A 17,137-nucleotide genomic window follows, 5' to 3' on the forward strand; every position below is an offset into this window, starting at 1 on the left:
ATCTAAACCTGTCGCATACCTTCAAAGTGTAAGTTTAATCTAAAGATGAAGCCATTTATGTAGTTGAAATGACTGACGCAGTTTCAAGACCTGCATAGAACCCAAATAATTAGAAATATGGGCTGTACATATTTAGCATTAAATTTAAGAAAAATGTCAACCAGTTTCCATTAAGAAAAAAAAGTGGCTTATCAGTGATTCCAAACTCCATTTCCCATCACCCCGTTCACATTTGCTTACGATATAAATCAAGAATGTGTTGGTCTTCGTCATGTTATTTTACGGGGGTAGTGGAATTAAAATCATACCAAAATTGTCCCTTTCTTGCAGATATAATTATGTATGAACAGATTGAGACGTATTACTCTAAATGAGTCATTCGGTCAGTAATTTGTGTTCCGGTGATTTTCGTGTAAACATTGTCCCCCTTCGCTGAATTGTATTGGTACGGGCACATGCCTCTCGGGCAAAACAACTTTGGGAAGCATTTCATGAATATTACAATATTACAGTAACTTTCGTTTATAAATAAAGTGGTTTTACATTAGACACTTTTATATTTCTGAAATGTTAATGTAGAAAGTGTACTATAAACGTATATACAATTTTGAATAAACCTAAAATGAAAATAACTTTAGCTCTCCCCCCTCCGTCTGGTGTGCCGTTTGGTACGTCCGGCGGCCGGGCCTTTGTGGAAGGGTGTGTTTCTGTGGTGGCCGATACTGAAAGTGTGGGGAAGGTTTAGCTCTGGTATTGGGTAACTTTTGGTAATGTTATTTTGCTACCATTAGCTAAAAGTGGTACATTTACGTAATTAGGAGAATAAAAATTACAGATTTGAAAGCGAAAAAAGTGACACCGTCACCTAGGGTTGTGTCAGCCTTCTTGTGCCTATGATGCCGACGCAGCGGGACAGTTCTATGTCCCATCCCGGAGACAATCCCCACCAGGTCCGGGTAAAAGCCTACTATAAAGGGTAAGTGGACGAGAGGAAAGTCGTGGACAGTGGTCATATGTATTACGGTGGCTCTTATGTGATTTAAGCAAACGCCTTTAGATAAACGTATAGGTGTAACTGATGTACTTTTAAGCCCCCTTCGAACGAGAGGCGGGTCTTGAAACACCTTCACGCAGGAATGCTTCGCTAGCCTTGTTACGTTCAGGCCGCTTCAGTTAGCCCAGCAAAACTATAGGTGCACGCTAGCGGTTTGTTAGTTACTCTTACGACCTTTGCCATACTTGACTCTTATATTATCTAGCGCGATTGTTTATGTTTGCGTTTCTTTTTGCGAACTGCAACCTAGCAATACCAAATCGGACGGGCCGTCCCTTGACCTGCATCCATACTTACCCAATTTTCATTGCAGCATTCTTATGGAGGTCGTTGTCCAAAGATTTTGTTTAGGTAGCGAAAACGCATTTTTTTTCTTGCCAAATGTACACTTTCAGATTTGCTAAGAAAGTATTTTACAAGTGACAGCTCTTCGTCCTTTTATGACCGTTGCAGCAACACGTCTCAGATGTATGCATTAAGCAGGCGTCTTCCATCCACCCATCCATCTCTGTATCCCACATGAAGTCTTGTTTTTTTTTTTGCTTAAGTTAATTATTGTTGTTATCAGCTGCTGAAAAATTGGAAAGGAAATTGAAACACTTTGCATCACATATTGGTGTAATTTTTATGCATCATCTTCTTCATTGTGATTTGTGTTGTTAAACACAGTGTCATTGTCTACGTTGTTTGGATCTTGATAAAATTAGGTTTGAATTTACAAAGACTGATGTATTATTTTGATTTATATATTTTATTTTATTTTTTTTTAATTAAGATAACTGTCATCGCATTATAGAGAAAGCAGACCTGCCCTTGGAGAAGTTTTTCAGGAAAAGTCTCTCTAACACTTCACTTTTGGTTTCCTTCATATCTATTTTGTATGTATGATAAAGCAGTCGGCTTGACATTTCTGATAACTCGAATGGATCCTGGAAAAGAATTATTCATGTAACATTTTTGTGTTGTTCCCCCCTCCCCCGACCCAATAGTGTAAAGGAAATGACTAGAACTGAATTGATCTGAGAAGCGCATAGAGACGGATCTTTTCTCCTATTTCATCTTTGCTACTGATATAAGCAAATGACAATATGCCCAGGGTTTTATACTACTACAATCGTAGACTAGGTCTCTATTGCACAGATTTGTTCAGAAGATAGCCTTAGTCTGACTATTTCAATGCAACTTGAGAAACCTGTTAATCAGGTTGACATAGTTAATACATTTCCCTCATGTCACTTTGTATTCATTATGATTTTCATTTTACCAATTGAAAATCATTACTGTTAAACCATGTTATTTAAAATTTTATAGTATTGCTAGCTATGGTTTCTCGTCACGCATTAGCTCAAACTAAATAATGAGAACGAAAGTGGGTATTTACTTTTCCCAACTAACTTTTTTTGTAGTTCACATCTGTAGTTAATACATAGTGCAAGCCTAAATATTTTAGGCAGTTCTTTGTCATCTTTTCATTCCAGCAGTTAACTCTTGTCATTTTACTTCTCTTAAATGATCTTTTCTAATACAAGTCAGTTCAAAAATGCAAAGTGGTAATATAAATATTTATATATTCATGCATGAGGGGTATCAGAAAGTTTCACCTTTAAAATCTTTCAATTGTTATTTACCTGCCAAAAGATTATCATACTTTTTGGAGTACAGTATAACCCTGAAATTTGCGGGGGTTACGTTCCTAGAACACCTGCAAATTGTGAAAAACCGCAAATTATGGATGTGGTTAAAAAAATGTCTATTTTTATAGTTTAGACCCTAAATATGCCCCCAAAACACTTTAATTTAATTTCAACCTCAGCTTAATACATTACCTAAAAAAATGAATGTAGAGGTAAACCCGTACACTATACAGTACTGTACTGCTATGTCTCCCACAGTGCTAGAATGTAAAATACCGATGTTATCACTATATGTAATTAATGCAAGTGTGTTTTCTTTGGTATGTGCTGTCATTTTCTTTGTTATAAGTAGGGTAAATATGTAATAATTTAATAAAAATACAGTAAAATGTACGGGTACTCACCAATAATGAATGAGATTGATGATGATGAATTTGCTGTGCAGTACGATGCAGAGGATTTACAGGATCCTGCAGTCTGTGATCCACAATGCGAAGGCAGATTCCATCCTGACAATATTCTTATTTCTTACAGTTGTTACATTTTTGGCACTATCACATAAACTTACTGTTACAGTACTCCTGATCGCTGCCTCATTCTTGTTTATGTAGCGTACAGTGCTTTTGTTGATGCCATAATGGTGCACTACTGCAACATAACTTTTTAGTTCCCGGAGCAAATCCAGTAGTTCAACCTTCTCCTGGAGTGTCTTAAACATCTTCTGGTGCTTAGGCTCATTGCCAGAAGCCTTAGAAGGTGCATGGCGTTTCGGCGGTATCTTGGGGCTTTAAGAAGAACAAAACGGAAAACACAAGGACAATCAGCCGGAGATGTGTTACAGGGCAGCAGTCAATCAGCAGCAAGGGAAAATGAATAATGCTCCCGGATTGAGTATTTTCACCAACCCAAGCCGCGTTTTCCTCTACGGTTGCTTCTACAGTACAGTTTTGCCATGAAAACAGCCATAAAAAATTGTGGAGGATATTTGCAGTTTTCGCTAACAATTATTGGTTAAGTTCTAAGGAAAAATCTGCAAACGACTGAGTGAACAGTGACTTTGCGGGGGTCTACTGTATTTTAAACTATCACGTAATGATTTGCATTTTATTATGTTTGTTTATACTGGTAGATATTTCAAATATTTATCGGTGTAAAACTGGAAGAGAATAGTTAATAGTCTAGGTATAAACAATTAATCAAATTGTATAACAGAGATAAAGAACTGCTACCTACCTGAGCAAATGAAGGAGATGGAAATACAGTCAACACAGTTAACCAAGAAGAAGAGGTTAATAAAGTACTGCGGGTTAGTATTGGAGGACTGCTTTAAGCAAAAGGACAGGCTTATAGAAGAAATTAAACATAAGTGTAGTGTGTCCAAGTCACTGAATATATTGCTGTTTAAGGTGACTGTGGTATACCATGGTAGACATGCCAAATCATCATACTTTTACAGGATCACACAGTGATTTTTATAGTTGCTTCCCTGTCATTCACTAAGACTGAAAAGTGGTCCATCTCTGTGCCTTTTGATAATAATGACTGCATATATTATTTCTGCTGTTTTAATGGGTTACAGTGCATATCTCACAAAGTCTAGTAGCAGTATACATATGCTTGTTTGTTTTACTTGGGAAATTAAACCCGTCTTCCAGCTTTGTCAGGTGTTCTGTGTGGTCAAATGGCTAATAAAAAAGCAGACCAGGTTACATGCTTGAGACCATTTCAAAAACAAATTGCCAGTGAAGACAGATACTTTATTTATAAACCATCATCAGGCTAATTAATGGATAGGCCAAATCACTGTGCACCCCAATAGTGGTTCTGACTTGAATGTCTTGCATCCAATTGTCTTTCCCTCTGCTTTATTTGGAACTGGTGAGATTAGGCTAACAACAGGTTTAGAATGCTATGAGTGCATTTACCCCTCAGTGGGCTCATCTATCAAGGCATCCTGGCTGGTATCAAATTGTCTTGCCAGTATGGTTTCTGACTTAGGTATCCTGGGTTGTATGAATGCATTTCTATCTACTGTATAAACATTAGATAAGTGTGATCTCTTGAATCTAGCTGGTATACTGTTTGAGAAAACTGTTGCAACATGCTCAGTCAAATGTCTGGCTTTTACTTTCCGGGATGCTCCTTTTGCTAAATATCTTTTTGGTTTTCTTGAAGTTCAAACCCAGCCTTGACGACGCATATGTTTTAAAATTATATTTTTTTCAGCATCCCCTATTTTTAGCTTTTAGAGTTCTGTCACCACCATACTCCACACCCGTACTTCAGTGTAAGAAGTGCACAGCTGGTAAGGTATAATGGCAAAACTAAACCACACAGAGACAAATGTGCACAACTGGTGGGCTCCCCATTGTAGTAATTTCTTCATTACATATTCAGAAAACAAATTAAGTTCAATAAATATATTTAAGCCTCCTTATAAATGCTAATTTTAATGACTGAAAATATTTAAATAAGGAAATAATAGTTGCAGTAAATTAGTGAAATAATGGAGGAGCTCTTTTTTAGCAAAAAAGGCATACATGCAAAGTTGTATTTAAATCACATTCACAGTATTCATGCCCAAAGAAATGCATACACATTTTTAATTAAATCATATTCTGTGAGCTTTTATAATAAGTATGAGGTCAGAACACTTGTAAAAGTTAATTTATTGAAAGGTGGTCAAAATTGCAGAGTGAAATTCTTAACTTATCTGTGCTAATCAATGCACAACACATCACCACTGGACAGTGCTATAATTACTAAATATAACAATGCTACACCAAAACTTCTGTTTTCCGTACCTGAAAAATCTCAGAACACGTGAATGCTTAAGACACCAATTACACCAATTAGTGTTGCTTTATCGGAGGTTTATCCTAATTCTCATACAAGTCTACTAAACTTAGCTGAGGCTATGTAGACACTACTATTTTTTAATTTAAAATCACAGACATTAGTCTCAGTTTTTGCCTTTTATACTTTTAAAGGCACTAGCTCAGCATTTCAAAGTGGACGGGTGAATATGCAGACTCTTAATTGCACACTAATTAGCTCCTGCTTATTATGTAGCTCTTTCCTGATTGGGACCTGCTTGTTACAACGTTCCATTCCCTGACTGGTCAGCCTTCTCAGAAGAAAACCATATTCCAATATAGTGGACATAAGGGGATTGTTTTCCATGGTGCCCAATGCTTTGCTTACGTATATGCATCTAAATTGTGCTTTGTACAGTTCAAATGCTGCAAACATATGAGATGGCAAATGCTTTACTGGTTGCTACATTTTTCAGATTACAGTAATTGTGTTGCCGGCAGCATTACCATCTTGTCAAGGGTTTTTCCACCAATGTATGCATGTCCATTTTAGAAGAATGTCAACATCTTATGTGTTTTCGGATGTGCTAGTGTAGACAGATTTACTTTCGTAAACAATGTGAAAATGCTAGTGTGGACCGAGATTGTTTTCATTAAAAAAAAAAAAAAAAAAGCTAGAATAATATGGATGAAAAAAGGACATTCAGCCCAACATAACTCACCAGTCTTATCCACTTAATTCTTCCAAAATAATATCAAGTCTAATTTTGAAGGTCCCTAAGGTTCTTCTGTCTACTACACTTCTTGGTAACTTATTCCTTGTGTCTATGGTTCTCTGTATTGTTGCAAAATTTACCCTTGAGTTTCCAACTTGCTGAACGTATTCTAAAGGAACAGACTCGATCCACTGTGCTAATTCCCTTTATAGTTTTAAATACTTCAATCATGTCTCCTCTTAAACTAAAAAGGGTCAGCTCTTTTTATCTGTCCTCATAACTCATCCCCCGTAGTGCTGGATTCAGCCTAGTTGCTCTTCTCTGGACTTTTTATAGTGCAGCTAGAGTAGTGTGGACATAGCCTAAAATCAGGGACTGGAGATCTATAATCTACTATTACTATCCTAATATGGTTTCAATCTGAGCAGTCTTTATTTTAACTAGTTCTTTTCATAATTTATCTGTAGTACATCTGTAGTTAAAACTGTATAATGGTATATTTTAAGCTTTTCATTTTTTCCCTGCTATGAGTGTGCCCTTTTTCATACAATAAAACCAATAGACATCCATCCATCCATTATCCCACCCGCTATATCCTAACACAGGGTCACGAGGGTCTGCTGGAGCCTATCTCAGCCAACACCGGGTGCAAGGCAGGAACAAATCCCAGGCAGGTTAGCCAGCCCACCGCAGGACACATACACATCCACACACCAAGCGCACACTCGGGACAATTTAGGACCGCCAATGCGCCTAACCTGCATGTATTAGGACTGTGGGAGGAAACCAGAGCAGTTGGAGTAAACCCATGCAGACACGGGGAGAACATGCAAACTCAAACCCAGGTCTCCTCACTGCGAGGCAGCAGCACTACCACTGCACCACCGTGCTGCCCTACCATTAGACAGCTGTTCATAATTATTATTTCTAATTGTTTTATTCTGTTTTCTCTTACCAGTATTCTGTAGTGATGTTCTATGCCATTGCTACATTGGCAAAGTTCTTTAAGTTTTGATTGCTTTAATTAAAGATAACATAGAGAATCCTGGTATAACGTTTTTGGAATGGCAGAAAACTATCCTAATGTGTGGTGCTGTAAAATGCTAAACGATTTGTGAACTAAATGTATGTATGCATCCTTTGAAATAACACTAACCTTGGGCATTGTTCTTGTTGAATTTCCATGGCAAGCACTAGGCATCTGGACTTGAATCCAGATCTGGGGCCTCATGTATAACGCCGTGCGTAGAACTCACACTATAACATGGTGTAAGCACAAAAGCGGGAATGTGCGTACGCACAGAAAAATCCAGATGCAGGAATCTGTGCGCACGCAAAGTTTCACATTCTTCCACTACATAAATCCCGATCAGCGTGAAAAGTAACGCACATGCACGCGCCTTCTGTCCTGCCCCAACTCCTCCCAGAATTATGCCTCTTTGAATATGCAAATCTATATAAATAGTCTTCTGTGAAAAGACAATGGGAAAAGCACAGGGGAAAATATAAGAATATCAGCGAATACCAAGTGGAGGCAAAGGAAAAATGTACTATTTGTTGGTTTAAACAGTGGTATAATCAACAAAAGAAAGTTGATCGAGTGACATAGTGTCGGAGAAACTCGAAAGCTCAAGTTCACAAAGTCGCACAGTGCCCGAAATAAAAAAGAAGTTGTCACATATCAAAGTCGGTGTGAAAAGGCAACTCGTAGCGGACCGCCTAAGTGTCATATGAAAGCTTATTAGGGTACAGAGAGAAAAAATAGGCACACAGTAGGGAAAAAAGCACGAAATGTCAACTTTAATCTCGAAATTTCCACTTTAATCACGTAGTTTATTTTGTCATTAAAGTAGAACATCATAAATTTCATCTTAAAATCATTTATTTTACTAGTTTCTCAAGTAGCACGTTAAATGCTTTGTTCTGTATTTGATCTTCTATGTGCTCTATGTGTGTGAATCACTACGTGCTTCCGTTCTTTCTCTTTCTCCGACAGGACACAGAATCCATTGCATTCGTGATATTACAGCTGTCTGAATAATTAAAATACTGAGATGTATACGTGATATCTTTTTCATGATGATAGGAATGAAAGCATGTTATTAAACATGGGAACACGGTGGCGCAGTGATTGTTCATATCTCACGCAAGAGGCTTGCTGCTCCATGTACGACCTTCGATGAAATAATTTATTACAGAAGTACTGTCTCTTTCAAACGTACTAACCTCCAATTCCTGTCCTTACTTTTCTTTCTCCAAATACCCAATCGCCACACAATCAGCTCTGTAATAGACATTAAGCCATCTGTAAGCTTAGAACGCCGATTCTTCAAAACTTTTAAGGAACATTGAAATATCTTCATATGTACATGTTTAATTATTCTATCCATCTATCCTTCCAGTGTCACGTCAGCACCAGCAATAATACAGCGCAAGGCAGGAGCTATCCGTGAACTAGCTAGCACTGCTGCACCGTGTCCTCACATGTTTAATTGTTAACAATACAGGTTATTTAAATAAAGTTAAAGTTTTATCTGTATACTATAAGCAACATATTTTGCTGCATTTCATCTTAAAAATGATATCGTCATCATACGCGCTTTATAAAGTGGCGCAGGTTGTGCAATATTATAACTGTAGTGCAAGTTTACAGTGGGGTACCGGTAATTGTACTTATAAGTACAAACAGTTCTACAAGGAGCACTTGATGGACTGATTGAGTGCGTTTATAGTTCTTGGGATGAAACTGTTTCTGAAACGCGAGGTCCGTACAGGAAACGCTTTGATGCTTTTTGCCGTGGTTGAGGTAGTGTGTGCTTGAAACTATATACCAATAATTCTCTTTCCGATCAGCTGCTGCTGTGATTACCCACTCAGATACAGTGATATAAATACTCCGAGTGGTGCAGTGAGAGTAATATGAAAAAAGATGATCTGCTGTGGCAACCCTTAACGGGAGCAGCTGAAAGAAGAAGAAGGTGCATTGAGAGTAACAACGCTAAAGCAGTTATGGTATTTGGAATACTATGGCTATTCCCTGGACCATTATATTGCTAGAGGTTAATTACAATCAGATGCATTACACTAATAAACAATATGCAGTTAATTTCAGTGTATTTATAAAGCTGCGTCAGGAATGTGGGTCTAAGAAAGAAAGGGTGACCACACAGGAACAGTATTACTGCTTTGACACTGGGTGCCGCCAGTCTGCAAAACCGAGTGGAGAAATTGCGTACGCCAGGGTATGAGGTACCGTGGAAATGTGTGTGGCTTTATGCCAAGTTTAGGTTTTATACATCGCGATTTGAGTGTGGAAACATTCGTACGCAACAGTTCTGTGCGTACGCACCATTTATACATGAGGCCCCTGGTCACTTAATATTTTTTACGTATTGACCCCATGTCTTTGTGGGATTTCTCTGAGTACTTGGGTTTCTTCCCACATACCAAGAAATGCACATAACACTAACTGGTGAGTGACTCTGAAAATTAATGTTTTAACTGCCATATTTATTGTGTCCCATATGGAACTGATTTCCACCTTATGCCTAATGCTGTAAGAAATGAGTCGGATTCCTCTTGACCCTGTAATAAGCTAGAATAGGGAAAAATAGCGGAAAATTTCCCTCTTCCTTTTAAAAAATACATTTTTTACGGCATACACATTCCATGGATGCTTGTGTAAGTGGAGTATGTGTTTTGTTTGTAGAATGTGGGAGACTGTGTTTTTTGAGGGCGACTTCACGAGCCTAATTTAATTAATTTTGAGAAGACATTCTACTGTGTTCTATGTGTAAGCACAGGGCAACAGGTCAGGGGAAAGAAACAGCCTGAAATTTATTTGTTCCTGTCTTAGGGGGAGGGATTAGGATGGCATCAAAGGTACAGGTCTATGAAGTTGTTATATTCCATTAAAGTAGACCACCGCGAAGACGCGGTTCAGGGTTCACAGCCTCAGTCGTTCGCTGATTTTTCCTTAGAACTTAACTAATAATTGTTAGCGGAAACCGCAAATATCCTCCACAATTTTCTATGCCTTTTTTCTTGGCAATACTGCACTGTAGAGAGAACAGGAAGCAACCGTAGAGGAAACGCGGCTTGGGATGGTGAAAGTAGCCAATCCGAGAGCGTTGTACTCTACTAGAATTTGAAACTACAACTCCCAGCAGTCCCTGCAGTGGCTCTGATTGGTCTTCTGCTGAGGGTGCAGGGGCTGTTGGGGTCAAAGGATGTCAGCGCGGCTTTTAAAAAGGGGGCCGGTGACCAAAAAAAATAAAAACATTTTGTAATTTGTGTTTCAAGTTCCTGTCTCTCTCTGCCTGCTTTCTGTTGGGTTACCTGTACTTATTAGTTTTGTCTTGGAATGTTTCGTGTTTGGGGTCCAGATTGTCTGCCGTCTGCCTGTGTACATGAGGACTCTAAGTGGATTCATTGCCATCCTGCGAATAAAGGAGCGCTTCTGAACCCATCCACACATTCTTCACCATTTCAGGAACCACCCGAGGACTATCTTTACATTCCCATTCAACGTGCGGATCTTTGGACTATCAATTTTCATCATTACATTTCATCCGTTGCTGTTTTTCATGGACTTTACTGTATGTGTTTTGTTTGTGCTTTGTTGTATTTAATGTATAATCGGCGTAAGGGGAACAGGGGTGGTATTGTTTTCATTTGTTTTCATTACATTATTTATTTGCTGTTTGATTACCGGTTTGCTTTGTTTTTGTCTCTGTTTGTGACTGCGTGCGGGTCGGGTCAAGGCTGGGTGCGTCCCTGGAATCTCCACCATAAAAATAAATAAATCACCGTCTTCTCGATGGTGTGAATCTTAGTGGCACCGGACCGCTACAGTGTTATTCATTTCTTCTTGCTGCTGATTGACTGTGACTGTGACGCATCTCCAGCTGAGTGTTCTCGTGTTTTCTGTTTTGTTGTTCTTAACCCTTAAACCGCCGCAACCGGCTATAGTCGTTTCCCAGTGCCATTTGCCAGCACGTAGGAGCCGAGTATATTCGGTGATGTACATTCATTGAACGGCTCAGCTGGCTATAGTTTGTTCCCAGTGCAATTTACCAGCACGCTGGAGCTGATCAGTCAGTGCCTTACATTCGTTGCGCAGCCAACTCATGACCACTGCCGGCCCCTGCAGCACTGCAGCCTCACTGTCTCTGGGATTCAGCTGCTGCACTAGACTAGCCTGCCATCGTCAGCGTTTACCTCTGTGTGCCTGCGTGCAGCCAGTTCAAGCGCAGTTGGCTCGGTGATTTACTGAATTTCATCAATGGCTTCAGTTGCACCTTGTACATATTGTTCCAGTAGTTTTTTGAATAGTTTTTACAGTTCATTGGCAGTGTGTAAAATGATCAGTGTTGCAGTAATTGTGATGCTCTTTGCATGAAAAAAAATGTGTTCCATTAAAATTTAAATTTTTCTTTGTGAATTGTAACGTTTACTTAAAAAGTGCAGCAATAAAGTAATTGCCGTCCAGGGATGCATTAACCCCCAAGTATGTGGCAGTTTAAAGGTTAAAGCCCCAAGATGCCTTCAAAACTCCCTGCACCATCTAAGGCTTCTGGCAATGAAAACGCGCTTGCATGAATTAACAGTACATATAGCGGTAAGATCTGTATTTTACATTCTAGCACTGTGGGTGACATATCAATACAGTACTGTACAGTATACGGGTTTACCTTTACAGTCTTTGTTTTTTAGGTAATGTATTAAGCTGAGGTTGAAATTAAATTAAAGTGTTTTGGGGGCATATTTAGGGTTTAAAGTATAAAAATAGGCATTTTTCTAACCACATCCATAATTTGCGGTTTTTCACAATTCACGGGTGCTCGAGGAATGTAACCCCCGCGAATTTCAGGGGTGTACTGTATATTCCATTATCTTTGTCCGATGTCTAAACTGGTTGCTTGTCCCTGTGCTCTAAATCCAGCAAAGAAAAAAATACTTTTTGCGGAAATATCCCAAAAACAAACATTGATAGATACGTTTTTAAGCTGTATTCTGTTAGTTTTTCTGCATTTTCTTATGTCACAGATTTTTCAGAATATTTCACCATTCTAAAACATTTTACCGTTAAAACTGTGAAAGCATAAATGCCTGGTTTTACAACCTGCTAACCCAGCTAAATGTTTTGAGGAAATAGTGGGTTTATATGCTATATACACTCACCGGCCACTTTATTAGTTACACCTTGCTAGTGCCAGGTTGCACCCCCTTCTGCCTTCAGAACTGGTTCAAAGTTCATAATTCTTTGTGGTATAGATTCAGCAAGGTGCTGGAAGCATTCCTTGGAGATTTTGATCCATACTGACATTATAGCATCACGCAGTTGCTACAGATTTGTTGGCTACACATCCATGATGCTAATCTCCCGTTTCACCACATCCCAAAGGTGCTCTAATGAATTGAGATCTGGTGACTGTGGAGGCCATTTCCGAACATTGTCATGTTCAAGAAACCAGTTTGAGATGGTTTGAGCTTTGTACACTGTGGTCATAAAGGCATGGACATGGTCAGCAACAATATTCAAGTAGACTGTGGCATTTAAATAAAGTTAAGTTGGCAATAAGGCACTCAAAGTATGCCAAGAAAATATCCCACTCACCATTACACCACCACCATTGGCCTGAACCGTTGATACAAGGCAGGATGGATCCATGCTTTCATATTGTTGACACCAAATTCTGACCGTACCATCTGAATTTCTCCGCAGAAATCTAGACTCATCAGACCATGCAACATTTTTCCAATCTTCTGTGGTCAAATTTTGATGAGCTTGTGTGAAGTGCAGGCTCAATTGCATGTTCTTAGCTGACAGTAGTGGCACCTGGTGTGTTCTTTTGCTGCTGTGTTCTTTTGCTGCTGTAGCCCATCTGCTTCAAGATTTGAAGTGTTGTGCGTTCAGAGATGTTACAACCAAGGTATGCAGAAGAACAAGTGGTTATTTGAATTACTGTTGCCTTACTATCAACTCAAACCAGTCTGGCCATTTTCCTCTGGCCTCTGGCATGAAGAAGGCATTTTCTCCCAGAGAATTGCCGCTCATGGATATTTTCCCTTTTTTTTGGACCATTCTCTGTAAATCCTAGAGATGGTTGTTTGTGAAAATCCCAGTAGGTCAGCAGTTTCTGAAATATTCAGACTAGCCTGTCTAGTACCAACAACCATGCCACATTCAAAATCACCTTCCTACCCCATTCTGCTGCTTGGTTTGAACCTCAGCAGGCAGTCTTAACAATGTCTACATGCCTAAATACATTGAGTTGCTGCCATGTGATTGGCTGATTAAATGTTTGCTTTAACAAACAGTTGAACAGTTGTACCTAATAAAGTGGCAGCTGAGTGTATTTAAACATTTATTAATTGCATACAAATTTGTTATACCTAAAGATAATCTGCAGTAGGACACAGCAACTTTTGTCACTAAGTAAATCATTAAAACTACTGTATCTGTCCACACCTGAGACTTACTGCTTGACTTCTGACCAAGTCACTTAATTTGGATATTGTGCACATTTGTACTATGCCCTTGTCGAAGCTAATTGTCTTTGGAGAAAAAGTTAAAGGTAAATAAATACAAAGCAGTATCCATCTGGAGCCATCCTATTTTTAACAACACATTTTTGTCTGACTTTAAATAAGGTATTTCTGTTGTTTCTATATTTACAAATATGAGAGCCATTGTAGCATTTTATAAATTTCATGGTATTACTTGATGGTTACATGTAATGTAAAAGAAAGACATCCACATAGGTTTTAGATTCAATGCCTAGGTAGGTTGTAGATATTGAAAATGTCATCTTTTTAAAGTTTGTTATTGCATTTAGATAGATCTAGCATGTATGCTCTATCTATCTATCTATCTATCTATCTATCTATCTATCTATCTATCTATCTATCTATCTATCTATCTATCTATCTATCTATCTATCTATCTATCTATCTATCTATCTATCTAAAATAAATGGCTTCAAAAATGTGTACACTCTTCTTATTAAAGTTTTGGTGTCCACAAAATACTGTCATTTGCAGTATGTGGCCAGTAAATAAATAATAAAGTAACAATTTTAAAAATGTAATTTTGTAAAAAAGTTTGTATAATTGTTTTTTTTTTCTCAAAACTAATATATGTATTTTAGAAAGGAGAAAGTTTGGTGTAGTGGTCTCCTGCTAAACTGTTTACATGGTGTTTGTTTTCCTCCAGGGATATTATGATTACCCACTTTGACCCATCAATCACATTTGAAGGTCTGTACAGTGAAGTTCGTGATATGTGCTGTTTTGACAATGACCAGGTTTTCACGATGAAATGGATTGATGAAGAAGGTATGCTGTTGCGTCAAATTTGCATGTTGTGTAATATGCTTTAATCTAAGAGATATTATTAATTTGTTTTCAAAGTTTGTTAATCTGTTACTTTTCCTTATGAAAAATAATTTCAATCCTTGAAAATGTAAGAAGTTCTAACTTCCAGTCAGAGATTTTTGGAAGAGATGCTAAATATCACAAAAATTTTGTTGTGACTGCATCTTAGTTCATTTATGTCAAGAATGGTGTCCTTGCTAAAGATACCTTTTTTTCTCCTCAATTTTACATTGTTTTTGAACTTGGCTTTTAATTAGTTCTTAGTTATGTAACCAATAATGAGATTCAAATAAGAAGGGAACCAAAAGTTTATTGTAGAATACATTTTTAGCAATTAATTCTGAAGCTTGCAAGTACTTTTGGTGCATCCATCAGACATTTCAAATGTTATACTTTTTGGCTTTCTGAGAATATTGTCCAAATGTTTCATGGGCTAGAACAGATAAAAAGTTGTCAATCTTTTAAGGTTTTTTTCTTCATTGCATTCAAATAAAAAGATATGTGTAAAGACACAAAGCACATAAAACTATGAATGTAGTTTTTTTAAGAGTTAAAGAAGCAAGTAACAAAAATGAAGTCTAAAAGACTATGCTGAATTAGCAGCAGTTATTTTCATTCAATTATGAAGCTGGCTAGAACAAAAATACATAACTACTGCCCCCCTCCAGGACAAAGATTGAGGATTCCTGGTTTAGAACTTCACATATACAGTAGATATATAATATTCAGGGGACAACTGGCTAATAAAAAGCACAAGAAAACAGAATCTTCACATTCATTCTTTGAATAGATATGGCTACTGTTGTCTGTCTGTCCAGTCATCAATTTTTAAACATGCTTTCATTGTTAAGGGCAGCTAATGCCAGTCATGAGTCGCATGCATGCTTCATTATCCAACCCGCTATATCCTAACACAGGGTCACGGGGGTCTGCTGGAGCCAATCCCAGCCAACACAGGGCACAAGGCAGGAACAAATCCCGGGCAGGGCGCTAGCCCACCGCAGTGCACACCCACACACCAAGCACACACTATGATCGCCATTGCACCTAACCTGCATGTCTTTGGACAGTGGGAGGAAACCAGAGCACCCGGAGGAAACCCACGCAGACATGGGGAGAACATGCAAACTCGAACCTAGATCTCCTCACAGAAACAATTTAGAGTTGCCAGATAATCTAACTTGCATATGTGTAACATGTGGGAATAAAAACTAGACAGACATGGGGAGCATGAGGACATTTCATAGAGATTATCGCAGCTATAATTTTAATCACTTAAATGAGAGATAAGTTACAAACTGAGTGGCTATCTCTGCACATTTTGGCTAGTCTACTACAGTGAAAAAATTTAGATGCTCCTTCTTTCAATTCTAAAACAAATTTTACAAGTGAAGAGTTTCAAAATTTTAATACTGCCTTGACATGCATAGTGTGGGAGGTACTTCTGCAAATAAGAAAATTTTAAAATTAAAATGATAAACTGAAATGTAATCTCCCTTTTGTCATTTATTTTTCAAAGTCTGTGCACGAGGATTTTGATATTTTTGTAATTTGATATTTTTTGATGTACATTGTATCTTAAATTAGATTCAGGTGGCTATTAAAAAAAACAAAGATTTAACAGCAAATTATCATTTTGAGTGTGTGGCGCAGAAAATGGTGTATAAATGCCACGTGCTTTTTTTCACTTTGGCTTCAAGTTCCATTTAATTCTTTCTGTGGAAGGAAGTCTGATTATTATCATGAGAGAGATGGTCTGCTGTAGGTGTTCATCACCTTGTCATACACAACGCAAGATAGCATATGTGCTGGTGGTAAACTCAGGATTTGAAATATATTTACCTTATAATAGATGATAGCTGGTTCAGAAAGTGAGTGGCTAGATGTGTAGAATCCTAGGCATTAAACATCAAGGATATGAACAGCTCTTCCCATGACACAAAATTGTAGTTTTCAGTTGGATTGTTAATTAAGGAGCAATCAACATTTTCGGCATCTGGTTCAATCATTGTTTACCGTCTTGGCTTTTGTCATCAACATGAAGTTTAAGGATGTTAAATTGCCTTAATATCAGAAAACATCAAATTAAAACCAATTTTGCTGTAAAAGAAATTGGTCATTTTAATCTTGATTGGTGTACTTTCATCTCTGCTTCTTGGTTAAAATGTTACTTGTATCTGCAATTCTCTGTGTTAATAAATGCTTAGTAAAATGTGTTTGAAAACTACTCTTCATCTCTTCTTCTCCATGTTCCCTTTTCATTTTTTGAATAACTGTTACTGAATTAACAGTCTGCAACATTACATTTTGCACTTGCATCACAGGTCAAATGCATACCTCGTCACTTTGTGCAATCAGAGAACCATTCACACTGCAGCCTTGTGATCTTAAATCACAGGCTGTTTTATATCCAACCTATTATTGTGAGATGATATATCTTTACACTAACCTTATTAATTCCATAACACAGTGGGAAAATGTTATTTTCTAATCATTCTAATTTTAAAATTAGAAAAGATTACGTTTTCTCAAAAATGG

At 37.8% G+C, this 17,137-nt stretch overlaps 1 protein-coding gene across 1 annotated transcript in view; it reads left to right on the forward strand.

Moving 5' to 3' along the window:
- The first annotated feature begins 679 nt into the window (after positions 1 to 679).
- The window catches only part of prkci (protein kinase C, iota), a 77,453-nt gene continuing 60,995 nt past the window's right edge, over positions 680 to 17,137 (forward strand). The window contains exons 1-2 of the mRNA XM_028794727.2: positions 680 to 976; positions 14,439 to 14,560. Coding sequence (XP_028650560.1) covers positions 894 to 976; positions 14,439 to 14,560 — 205 coding nt within the window. The 5' untranslated portion in view covers positions 680 to 893. The remainder of the gene's footprint in view (positions 977 to 14,438; positions 14,561 to 17,137) is intronic.

This window comes from Erpetoichthys calabaricus, chromosome 2 (genome assembly GCF_900747795.2).
Source record: "Erpetoichthys calabaricus chromosome 2, fErpCal1.3, whole genome shotgun sequence".
NCBI classification, from domain to species: domain Eukaryota; kingdom Metazoa; phylum Chordata; class Cladistia; order Polypteriformes; family Polypteridae; genus Erpetoichthys; species Erpetoichthys calabaricus.